Below are 13,008 nucleotides of genomic sequence, written 5' to 3'. Positions count from 1 at the left end.
CAGCTTCAACTTAAAAAAAAACAACAACAAAAGTACCTGTTAAGGAGCCATACGTGGAGACTTCCCTGGTGGCGCAGTGGTTAAGAATCCGCCTGCCAATGCAGAGGACACAGGTTCGAACCCTGGTCCAGGAAGATCCCACATGCCACGGAGCAGCTAAGCCCATGCGCCACGACTACTGAGCCCACGCGCCACGACTACTGAGCCCACGTGCCACAACTACTAAGCCTGCTCTCTAGAGCCCGTGCTCCACAACAAGAGAAGCCCCTGCAATGAGAAGCCCACACACCGCAACAAAGAGTAGCCCCCGCTCGTCACAATTAGAGAAAGCCAGTGTGCAGCAACGAAGAACCAATGCAGCCAAAAATAAATTCATTAATTTAAGAAAATATTTTTTAATAAAAGAGCCATACGTGGGAGATGTTTGCTGGGTGAGACGTGGCAGCGAAAGCGGGTCTCTCCAAAGGGACATTGTAAAGGATGCAAGGCCTGGGACTTCTGAAACAACAAAGTGCTCTAAACCCACAGAGTGACAGCTGAAGAGCCCAAACCTGAAATGTCCTTCCTCAGACACCCTGAGCCTTGATTTCTCTTCCTCTCTAAAATGGGAACCAGACTGTAAGGGTGGAGATATCTTCTTGACAAATCCATGATGACGTTGACCTTACTAGGCTGGCAGTGCTGTTCTGGGTCTTGGGTGATCAGAGGGGACCTTACCTTCTTAAGAGGGAGCTACACAATAAGCAGGGCAACCAGTAAACAAGGAAGGTACAGATGGTCCCAATGCCAGGAGAGATGTGACTGAGAACAACTGGTCCAGCCCTCACCCCATGATTAACCTGCTCAATGATAGCTGCTATTGTTACTATGGTTACCGTTGCTGAACGGCCTACTGCGGGGGAGGAGGTTCCTCGAAGATCTTCTAATACCAGAGGGTACACAAAGTTAATACCTGTGCTTTCTGGTACAGTATCCCCGCCTTTCTTGGCCTCACCATCTCCCATGAGAACAATCAGTTGACAAATGCTGGAAAAATCAACTTTGCCTGAATGTCTAGAAAGGTATTTGGGATTTCCAATATTTTTCTTCATGAAGAATAAGAAAGTGGGTCTACATTGAAGGGGTGGTGGTGAACAGTGTTCCACTCTTCTGCTCCCTAGTCCCTACCTCATTCTGCTTCTTTGCTCAGAAGGAACTTAAGGGCTCATAAGCATTTTCCCTGAGAAGGTCTTCACGTCAAGGGAAATGAGAAATCGTTTAAAGTTTCTAGGTGAGAACCCAAGGTTCTTGTCTTGAACCTACTTCCCAATGGCAGTGATAGGGCATTAAATTACACATGGCTCCCCCCTGCCCCCTCGGGCTCTACCCACCCCTGTGCCGGGCAGGGTAATGTGAAAGGTAGTGCTGGCACTGCTGTTTTCCTTTCCCTCTACCACGCTCCCCATGGTCCTGGCGGCAGCCAGCAAGGTGGTGAGATTTCTGCCACTGGGCCACCTGTGAAGCAACTGCCGAAGTCAACATGTGCAGCTTTGGTGTCTGGCCAGTAGGTTTCATAATGGTGGTTAATGGAAGTTCCTGTTCGGACGCCCTCAAACTCGTGTGATTCTGTCTCCGGAGGACCTGGGCATCTCTTGCGCAAAAGCAAGATCTCTGGGGAATTTTTAAAAATTTTCCTTTTACCAGTTACTTGGCAAGGTCATAGGAGGCTTTGTAAGTGGCCGTTAGAGGTAGAGAGCAATATTCCTAGCGGCCATTTAGTAGAAATGTATAGAGATCTAATGTGTACCGAGTTTTGTTCTGGAAAGGTGGAAGGGAAGGGCACAGTAACGACTAAGCAATGAACCCAGAGCCCTGGGACTCTTGGTCTAATTAAGGTGTGTGGAGGTGAGACAGATAAATTAAACCATGCTATCAACCAGGACCAGAGAACTCAGTGGAAGGGGCATCTGAACGGGTTACCTGAGAGGGTGGAGGCCCATTTCCTTGTCTTGAAGTCTTTGAGGGGAGGGGTGAGTTTCAGTGAGGGTGAGGCGAGGTGAGAAGGGTTCTTAGTGGTGGCAGCGCCCACTGCCCTCTGGGGTCGGTCTGAGGGAGGCGCATGGTAGGGGCCTGCCTCGTGGGTGTGAGCCAATGCCTTCACATGCAGCCTCGGCTTAGAAGGTCCCCACCACACATGGTTTAATGCTCTGCTCTTGCCATTGTGAAATTCTTAATAATTTTTGAACAAAGCGCCCCACAAATTATTTCCCTTTTGCACGGGGCCCCGCAAATCACAGAGCCAGTCCTGCATATATTGAGATAGGGCTGTAAAGATGGGGTTGGACCAGGTTGTGTAAAGCTCTGTCTATCAAACAGGAGAAGATTTGGCTTTTCTTCTCGAAGCAGTGGGGAGCCATGGAAGGTGTGGTGACGGGGGTTGTAGGAGAAGTGGAAAGGCTGGTGAGGCCAGGGAGGCTGGCAGTCTGTGGAGGAAGGCTGATCAGATCATGCAGGAACGGACGTAGCAGGAGCCAAGAGCTACCGGTCATGCACCTGGGGGAGATGGGCCGGCTTCGGGCCCTGGGGACGACGGCAGAGAGGGCTGGTGGCGATGCCTGAGCTTTCTAGCCGGGCTGAAGAGTCCACTGACCGGCAGGAATGCGGGAGGAAGGAGGCCCTGAGCAGTGGCAGCAAGGCAGATGTTTTGCAGGAGTGGGGCGAGGCCCTTTCCAGAAAGACCCGGAAATCTCTGGTGGGACAGCTTGTGGAAACACGCACTGCAGCTGCTCCGCTGCAGCAAATGACCTGCAGGTCAAGGTTTCTGTCAGGATCGAGAGCTTCACTAGAACAAATATTCATCCAAAAATAAACTTCCCGTTCTTCCTGTTTTTATAACTTGCCTACTTCCTCCAAGTTTGAGGCTGGTCTCCAGTTCCGTGGGTTATTAATCTTCAGAGGATCAAGACCTCTATAGAAGTATTTCCTGTACATGTTTATCTACCAAGCCCTAAATTATATTTTCCAAATGATAAGAGGACTTTTCCATACTGATGCGTCAGGCTTTTCCTTTGAAGGATTTCGATTTAGGCACCCCAGCCAGTAAGGCTTATCCCAGCACACGGGAAGCCCTGTGATTGGGAGCTGCAGTGGGCGTTGATGGGTGTGCTCAGCCCACCTCCGCCAGGCTAAAGGTGGTCTCTTTCTGACCAGAGCCCTAGGGAGACAAAGTGACAGCTGCAGAGGGCTCTATGTGAGGACATTTTAAACACCCTACTGAATATCCACAGGGGAGTAATAGCTCCAGAAATGTCTCCACCCGCCTTAAGAGTTCAAAATACCCTTCATAGGACCATACTTTGTTCTTACATCTTACAACTTCCCGCTTCCTTTCGCACACGCGGTATACATGGTGCTCGTGACTGTGCACAAAGAAAAAGAGCCACGTTGAAGCTTGGGGCCAAGTTCAGACCCAACAGACAGATAGACCAGCGTGGCTCAGTAGGAGTGGACACCTTACTCCTCGGCCCAGTGAGTCCACCTGCCTCTGGAAGACTTTTTCTGGTCTCCTACTTTTTGTGCTTCACCAATCCCAGGCTAGCATGCTGGTGGGTATATTTTATTTTATTTTTCTTTTTTTCAAAATAAGTTTATTATTTTATTTATTTATCGTTTCTGGCTGTTGGGTCTTCATTGCTGCGCACTGGCTTTTCTCTGGTTGCGGCGAGTGGGGGCTACTCTTTGTTGCGGTGCGCAGGCTTCTCATTGCGGTGGCTTCTCTTGTTGCGGAGCACGGGCTCTAGGCGCGTGGGGTTCAGTAGTTGTGGCACACGGGCTCAGTAGTGGCTCATGGGCTCTTGAGTACAGGCTTCAGTAGTTGTGGCACACGGGCTCAGTAGTTGTGGCTCACAGGTTCTAGAGAGCAGGCTCAGTAGTGTGGCACACGGGCTCAGTAGTTGTGGCTTGCGAGCTCTAGAGCGCAGGCTTCAGTAGTTGTGGCACACGGGCTTACTTGCTCCGCGGCATGTGGGATCTTCCCGGACCAGGGATCGAACCCGTGTCCCCTGCATTGGCAGGCAGATTCTTAACCACTGTGCCACCAGGGAAGCGCTGGTGGGTGTATTTTAAATGTAAGTCTTCTTGTATGACTCTTACAGAGAGGTGGCGGGGACTGGGCTGTGTGGGTGGCGGCTTGTGCCTCAGCAGAACCTGGAAGGCTGCCAGCTGCCTCTCCTGAGCCCTTCCGAGGTGGGGTTGGCATGTCATGTTCTGCACAGGGCACCACCCCTCGCCCTTGGCAATTCAGGTAACCAGATTGGGAATGGCCCACTGCTCTAGACCCGCACTGTCCAATACTTTAGCCACCTGGGCTGTTGTGCACTTGAAATGAGGCTAGTATGAACTGAGATGGGCTGTAAGTGTACAATACACTTTGGACTTTGAAGCCTTAGTACCAAGAAAAAGAATGTAAAATATCTCCTTAGTAATTCCTTCATCTTGATTAAAAATATTATCCAAGATATTTTAGATATACTGGATTATGTCCACTATATTATTCAATATTCTAATTAGTTTTGCCTGGGTTTTATTACTTTTTAATGTGACTACTAGAAAAACTTAAATTGCATGTGGGGCTCACGTTACATTTCTATAGGACAGTGCTGTGAGCTCAGCTGCCTGTTGTGGCTTCGAGGCGAATACAGGTCACAGAGGTCCCTCTGCCTGGTGGCCTGGCAGAGCGGTGACCCAGCCCTAACCATAGACTGCTCAGGGCAGTGGGTGAGACAGCCTACTTCCAGGCAGAGGGTTAATAACTGAATAAGCAGCAGCAGGAATTTTTAAAAATCCTTTCAAAAGTACCCCTCCTGGCTGAATTTTTTTTTCCCTTAGCCTCTTCCCCCCCCCCCGCCCCCCACTGATTCAGAACTCTTCCCCTCAGTCAGCTTGGGACATGCAGGGGTCGTGGTGTTCAGGGGGCTTATTGTTTTGCTTTATTCTCTTGTTTAGATTGTTCTTCTGCCCCAGGTCAGGCTCCGGTAGCTGCCAACTCAGGAACTCTCCGGATGGGCCTGGGAAGCCACTATTTGAGACCAGTCCCCAGGTCCGTCACCCCCCACCCCTCCACCGCCTTTGGAGTGGTTATGCAAGTGTAAACATATCTTGGGAAAACGCAAAGTGGATGTGAAGCTTCAGAAAGCCCTGCTTTGAGAAGTACAGAACCACAGCCGACCTCCTAATGTCAGGTTGGCCTTTCAGGAAAAAAGGGGGGAAATTCCAACTGGTGTTTGAAAACCCCAAGTAATTCCCTGTTACAAGGAGTTTCATGTTGACTTCAGAGGTCCAGGAGGAACCTGATGGATTGTATAGTTATCATTTGCCAAAGGATATGACACAGTCAAATTTCTCTGGGCACCTGTGCTGACCGGCAGGGTGGCGGCGGGGGAGATCTGTCATCAGGCAGCAGAACAGCACTGCATCAGGGCACTCCGTAATTTTGACCACCTTTTGTCCACATAGCTGTCTGTCGTATACTTAAGCTCTGCTGGAATAATTGACATAAGAAATCGCATTTTTTTTAAAGTTCTTGCTCTGTGTGATGTGCTTTATTACATGTACACTTAATTGGCATCACAAACTTTGAGATACCCCAGAGTAGGCGGCCTTGTTTCTCCATTCTACAGATGGAGAAAACGCACTTTAGAAAGACGAAGTAAGTTGTCCGAGGACTCATAGCTGGAAGTCGATGGGGCGGGGAGGGCAGCTCGGACAGTGCGACTCCAGATCCTGGTGTTTAACCGTAGGGTGTCACTCGGCACTGCCAGACCAGCCCATGGATGTATTGCTCCATTCTGCACAAGCATTAGTTTGTTATCGAAACGTTGACGGCACAGGCTGGGACAGGACACCAGGGGAGGGTTCAGTCCTGGGTTGCTGAACCCTCCGAGCTAAGAATTGAATACTGTGGGTGCTTCTGAGCTTTGCTGGGAGGACACCCTCTCACCTGGCTTTTTTTTTTTGGTGGGGGGCTGGGTTGGGTCTTCGTTGCTGCGCGCAGGCTTTCTCTAGTTGTGGAGAGCAGGGGCTACTCTTCGTTGCGGTGCGCAAGCTTCTCATTGCTGTGGCTTCTCTTGTTGCGGAGCACAGGACCTGGGCATGCAGGCTTCAGTAGTTGCAGCACGCGGTCTCAGTAGTTGTGGCGCACAGGCTTAGTTGCTCCGTGGCATGTGGGATCTTCCCAGACCAGGGCTCGAACCCGGGTCCCCTGCATTGGCAGACGGATTCTTAACCACTGCGCCACCAGGGAAGCCCTCACCTGGCTTTTGAAATACTGTGTGCTACACAGCCTTCTCCCCATGTGTTTTTGTGGTGGAAGGTCCAGGGCCGACTTGCAAGATGTTCCATTTGCATCACCAGGGTGCTCTGCTGCTGTTGTATTGGTGCAGAAGGGGCAGCTCCACCAGTGGCTGGCTCACCTGGTGAGGTTTGGAAATGAGCCCAGGGGTTGAGAGCTGTATGCCCCGGAGTCCGACTGCTCTTTTGGTTCTGCCACCCAATGGGTTCATAGGGCAGGTTCTCCATTCTCTGGGTGGCAGTTTCCCCACCTGTAAAATGGGGATACTCATAGGCCCTGCCTCAGGTAACTGCTGTGAGATTTCAAGAGGACACAGAAGGCATAGTGTCCTTGGCACATGTTAGGTCAATGTCAACTAACATTTCATTATGATTATTATTAATGCCATTTAATGCTGCATGATGGATTATAGGCACATATAAAATGTACCATAAGATATCATGTGGCTTGAGTTTTTTGTTGTTTTAAGGCAAACAGTATCAGAGTATGTACCTTTGTATCTGAGTCCGTACACCTTGGTACTTGAGTGTATCTTTCAAAGCTGTGATCTCAGGCACCTCCATGCCCATCTCCATCTCCTAGCCATTTGCTTGAAACATTTTCAGGAGCCTTTTTGGAACTCTTCAGAAGAAGAAAAGGTGGTGATATTAAGTATTTCTATTGTAAAGCTAGATTTTAAGTTTGGAAATGGCCTTAAGTTCATTAGAGCTAAGTCTAATGAATAAGTCGACAATAAGCTTTGGTGATGGTTCCACTATAAGTTAAGAAATGGTGCTTAACTAAAAAGTAAGGATTGATTTTTTTTTTTTAATTTTTAATGGCAGACTCATTTATTATAAGACTAGCCTTGGGCTTCCCTGGTGGCGCAGTGGTTAAGAATCCACCTGCCAATGCAGGGGACATGGGTTCGAGCCCTGGTCAGGGCAGATCCCACATGCCACGGAGCAACTAAGCCCGTGCGCCACAACCACGAAGCCTGCGCTCTAGAGCCCGCAAGCTACAACTACTGAGCCCGTGAGCCACAACTACTGAAGCCCGCGCACCTAGAGCCCGTGCTCTGCAACAAGAGAAGCCACCGCAATGAGAAGCCCACACACCGCAACGAAGAGTAGCCCCCGCTCGCCACAACTAGAGAAAGTCCACACGCAGCAACAAAGACCCAATGCAGGGCTTCCCTGGTGGCGCAGTGGTTGAGAGTCCGCCTGCTGATGGAGGGGACATGAGTTCGTGCCCCGGTCCGGGAAGATCCCACATGCCTCGGAGCGGCTAGGCCCGTGGGCCATGGCCATGGCCGCTGAGCCTGCGCGTCCGGAGCCTGTGCTCCGCAACGGGAGAGGCCACAACAGTGAGAGGCCCGCATACCGCTTAAAAAAAAAAAAAAAAAAGACCCAATGCAGCAAATAAGTAAATAAAATAAAATAAAAAGACTAACCTCGAAGGCAGTTCCAGAAGAAGGATTCCAGGCAGCTTTGACCTGGGACAGCATCTTTGGAACAGTAACAGAGTCTCCTAGGACCAAAACTTTAAAGGCAGGGGTTTGATGGTAAGTGGGCAGTACTAAGACCTATAAGGTTGTGTTTTGGGAGAAAAAATTAGCCTTATGTACACCTACTGGATTAAGTACCAGCTGAGTTGGCCTTTCATTTGCCACTTGTGTAGCTGCTGCTGAAGCTCGTAGCAGGAGGTTTCCTGCATCCAAGGAGTAGAGGCCAAAATCTGGCTTTGGCCCTGGGTTGACTTGTGTTCCTGGTGTGTTTACCCCTTGTGACGTACAGAATTCAAATCTGAAGGTGGGAGTGTGTGTATGTCTAGCGCAGGGCCCTCAGCTTGCTGGCCTCCGCCAGGACTTTAAAGCTGGACGTTTGAGAAGGACTCCTCCCTCCTTCCGGATTCCACGGACTTCTGAGTGGCTGGAGAGCGGCACTCAGCTGGGGCTCACCAGGGGTGGAGGACAAACGCATGTCCCCATGGAATGATGGAAGAAAGTTCAAGGGTTTGGTGTCTATAGATGCTCATGATGACTAATAGGTTCATCCAGGAAGGCTGGGCCACCAGCAACCTTTGGATTATTTTCTATGGGTGGATGTGAGAGGTGCCACGTTCAGTTTATCTTGGAGGACGTGGCTGTGGAATTTGTTTGGTCGAACTCCAGCTCTGCTGTCTATTGCCAGGTTGACTATGGCGTCATAGCATTGCCTGGGCCTCGTTTCTGTCCTGTGTAAAGTGAGAACACAATAACACTTCAGGGTGGTGGTGAGAGAGGGTCAGAGGGGTTCCGTCTATGAGGAGCTTTGACAGATGCAAGCTCTCCACCTCTCCCAGGGCCCTGAGAATGACACCAGAATTAACCCCATTGCCACAGAAATGTGGGCAGAGACCCACAATTGTACATCAGAATATGCCACCTGTCACAGGAAAACTTCCCCAGTCCCTCTGTGAGGTGAGGCTCATACTCCCAAGAGGCGAATTGCCACTTCCTCTCTGCTTTGAATAAGGTCAGCTGTTAGGGGTCCATTGCCCAGCAGCTCTAACCCATTAAGCTGCCTAAGACCCACCGTCTCCTCTTAGAACAGGCGCTTTTCTGTGGTAAACACAGTGTGGCCTCAGCAGGGTGCACATTGGCACTTAATTAATGCCCAGGTGAGTGAAGGTGGACAGTCATGTGAACTTCAAGCCTGATGTTGACAACAGGTCGTCTCTTGTTTGGATTTAAAGTAGGCCCAGCTTCTGGCTTTCATCTATTTGCCAAGTCCCTGGTTGTACTGTATAGCTCTAGTGTCCTCCTTAATTGCACCAGTAATTCAAGGAAGCTTGGCCTGGACCCCAGACTTGGGGGCCCTGGACCGACAGCTGAGTAGACTAAAGAGGTTGCAGGTAGACTCGAGCAGAAGGTGTCTAGCTTCCACTGTCCTCAACACTTACCCCTGACTTTTTCCTGAACCTCGCTTTTAGGTTTCTGGAGCGCTGGTTCTCAAACGTTGCTGTCCGTTAGAATTACCTGGAACTTTGAAAAATCTAGAAATCCAGACCATGCCCTCAAACAATTAGGTTAGGCACCAATTTGAAAACACACACACACACAGAACTCCCAGGTGATTCCAGTGTGCAAGTTTGAGAACCAGTGTCTTACTTGACAAGAAGAAAAATCTTCTGGTGCAGTTACTTACTGAGTTGACTTGCTTTCGTGGGGTCACTAACTCTATCATCTGGGGCCAAGGTGTCCGTCCTGGGGGTTGAACTGCCTGTCCTCCTCAGTAGTGAGGTCTCAGTGGCATATAGCTATTAAAACAACGTGTTTTCTTATGAAACATTTTACATATTCTCAAAGGTGAAGAGGGCAGTATAGGACTTCCCTGGTGGCGCAGTGGTTAAGAATCCGCCTGCCAATGCAGGCGACACAGGTTCAAGCCCTGGTCCGGGAAGATCCCACATGCCTCAGAGCAACTAAGCCCGTGTGCCACAACTACTGAGCCTGCGCTCTAGAGCCCGCGAGCCACAGCTACTGAAGCCCGTACGCCTAGAGCCCGTGCTCCACAACAAGAGAAGCCACCGCAATGAGAAGCCACGCACTGCAAGTAAGAGTAGCTCCCGCTTGCCACAACTAGAGAAAGCCTATGTGCTCCAACAAAGACCCAGTGCAGCCAAAAATAAAAATAAATAAATTTATAAAAAAAAGAAAAAAGAGGGCAGTGTAATGGAACCCATGTCCTCACCATTCAGCAGTCATTCACCACACACTTTTTTGAAGAGATGGGGTGGGTTGTATTTTAAAGCAAATCCCATGCATCATTTCATCCATAAATACTTCAATATGTATCTCTAAGAAATGACTTAAAAAATATAACCACAATACCATCATCACACTTAAGAAAATTAACAGTAATTATGTAATCTCATCTAATAACAAATCCATGTTCAGTTTTTTCCTATTTGTTTTAAGAAATGCTTTTATACATTTGGTTTGTTCCAATTCGTGTCCAAACAAGTATAATTCATTTTTAATGTTTGGCTTTAACCCTGGGGTAATTAAGCCATCGCTGTGTACAAACACAGGTAATGATGCATGTGGACCTCTGCAAGGAGGTGTAAATGGCATTTGGTCTCCTCCATACTTTTCTTAGCCCTTCTGGTGGGACCTTGACCTGTCACAGGAAATGCTCATTGAGGCCCCAGCCGCAGCCACTTCTGTGCTGTTCTGCTTCTGCCTGAAGGCATGTTCCCTTTGGTAAACTTAGAATAGAACCTTCAGGATGCTTGTGAAAAGAGAATTATGAGTCAGTTCCGTGGACAGCTTAGAATTTCCTGCTCCTGTGCTGGAGGCGGTGGCTGGGAAGGGCTAGGACTGCCTCTTGGGCCCTCTCTGGGCTCTGCTGAGGGGTCCTATTAGCTGTTTACTTCTGGGGGTTCACCTGGGACTGAGGCTCTGTTGCGGGGAGCAGCCTACAGCTCAGCCCTGCCTCCCCAGGGGTGCAGCTGGCTCTGGGTGCCTTCACCTCCAGCTGGACCTCTGAGTTTAGGTTCAGATGATGACCAGCGACAGAGATGGTTACCTTATGTCCTCTGAGGCAGCACTAGACACCTCATAGTCATCGCTTCGGCACAACGTCTATGAGATAGAATGCTGTTAGAATTTCTTAAAGGGGCAGATGCCTGGGTGTCTCCTAGGATGGATGGGTGCTGAGGCTTTTGGGGGGTGAGAAGGAGAAGAATGCTAATTGAGTTATCATTAAATAATAATTGAATAATAATAATTCTGAGGGGTCAGAAGTTAAAGAATAATTGAATAATAATTATTATTAAATAATGATAATAACTGAATGCTGTCTCTTTCTACAAATGTCGACGGAGTGCCTACTCCATATGTATCAAACCACATCAAAATCTCCTTTTATATACTTCCAAAATATGATTTTTTTCTGAAGTCAAGATTTCAGATGGATTTGTAGTTGTAAGATTTTCTTCTTTCTATCTCTGTACCATGATCAGGTAGTTACAGAGCAGTAAGTAAACATCTTAATATATAAAAGCAACTCTAATATATAAAGTTGTTCATCACAGGATTGTTTTCAATGGCAAAAGGTTTAGAAGAGCCTAAATGTTCATTAATGAGGGACTGGTTAAATAAACCATGGTGCATCCTTATGGTCGGATATTGTACAGAGGTAAGGAGGGAATGAATTAGTTGTCTATGTTTCCATATGGAAAGATCTCCAAGGGATAAAAAGCAAGGTCCAGAACATGTGACTGACATGCTACCTTTTTTGTGAGAAGAGGGGAGAATAAATGTATTTGCATAAACCCCGGAAGGATACACAACTTTTAAAAGGTGGTTACTGCTGGCTTGTCGGGTGGGAGAAGAAACAGAACAGATGGGATGTGTTGGGAGTATACCTTTTTATACTTTGGTTTATAAATCATGAATGTGTTACCTAAGCAGAACAATTAACTGAATTAAAAGGGATAAATACATCTGTACTTACATTGTACAGATAAATTGATTACTTGTTATGTCCCATCTAATCTGTTTTGCAAGCTTCTGACCGCTGATTACCTGTACTTAAACATGCCAGGTCTGTTGTGAAATGGACCAGTGAGGCTCTGGCCAGCCCAGGGAATGTGTGGCATGTTCTTCCCGTGATGCCTTGCAGTAGTAGATTATAAATATTTGGTGCTATTTTGCAGCCCATAGGCTTTTTCCCTTCCTCATCCTGAGATCCAAAGTTGAACTGTAGGGGACAGGGAAGGTGGGCTGCCTGTGTCCTCCTGCACATTTAGCTGCCGTCTTCTGAGGAGGAGGCGTGGTGGGTGGAGCTGGGGAGGGTGGGCATGGCTTCCTTTCCCATTCTAGTCCCTCTGTGCAATCTTTTGCTTATGCATTGGCATCCTGTGTGCCATATTGTCTATGTTTATATTTATTTCAGCTTCTCTTGAGTGGTAGCAAAATCCCTCTGAGCTGAACTGGTCCCACCCTAGTAGCATGGGATGTTCTGATGTTAAGACTTGCTCTTCACATCCGGCATATTCTCAGTATCAGGCAATTCCTCGGGGCTCACAGGAAACAAACAAATGAAGTCCATGGAACAGTTTTCTCCCCCTTGAGTGGAGAAAGAGGTACAGAAAGAATCTTTGGGGAGATTTCAAACACAGAACATGAAGGAACAGGCCTTGTTTAAAAGCACTCTGAAAGATGAAATTCAAGGACACTGAGGACCTATTCTTCTTCTTCTGCTCTGCCACAAATGTACCTTTTATATTTTATTCCAGTTTGTGCATTTGGGGCTTACTCTTTGGTTTTTCATCTATAAAATATGTGGGACCCGTGTTCATTGTCTGTTCCCCCTCATTGTTCCCTCTTAGCCATCTGATACTTATTTTAATAAAACTTGAAGACTGTCGTTTTAAATGGCAACTAAGTGAAGAGAGTGAGTAAGCCCTCCTCTGTCCCTGTAGTAGATTATAAATATTTGGTTCCTGAGAAAGGGGGATGCTTGAAGCAAGTTGTATGTTCACCACCTATGCCTTCCCTACATAGAACTCAAGAAGCTTGTGCCTATGGCAGTGATCTGTAATCTTTATCTGATAGTTTGCAGTGTATTGACTGGCAAGCCCTAACTCGGCTTCACTGGCCCATTTTAAAAATTTCTGATAGAACTTAAATGTTGATGGCAAAGTCAGAAACA

At 48.0% G+C, this 13,008-nt stretch overlaps 1 protein-coding gene across 2 annotated transcripts in view; it reads left to right on the top strand.

The window, feature by feature from the left end:
• SPRED2 (sprouty related EVH1 domain containing 2) overlaps positions 1-13,008 on the top strand; it is a gene marked incomplete at its 5' end in the record, with an annotated part of 118,632 nt that overhangs the window by 45,236 nt on the left and 60,388 nt on the right. Inside the window, one exon of one of the 2 annotated variants that reach the window (XM_082672294.1) lies at positions 5,040-5,077. The exons of the other annotated variant lie outside the window; for it this stretch is intronic. Within the exon in view, the coding sequence (XP_082528420.1) occupies positions 5,040-5,077 (38 nt within the window). Of the gene's footprint in view, positions 1-5,039; positions 5,078-13,008 lie in introns of those variants that run through there. 2 annotated transcript variants of the gene reach the window in all.

The sequence above is a fragment of the Grampus griseus genome (genome assembly GCF_964374135.1).
Source record: "Grampus griseus genome assembly, chromosome: 15".
Classification (NCBI taxonomy): domain Eukaryota; kingdom Metazoa; phylum Chordata; class Mammalia; order Artiodactyla; family Delphinidae; genus Grampus; species Grampus griseus.
This window is presented reverse-complemented; position numbering and strand designations above follow the sequence as displayed.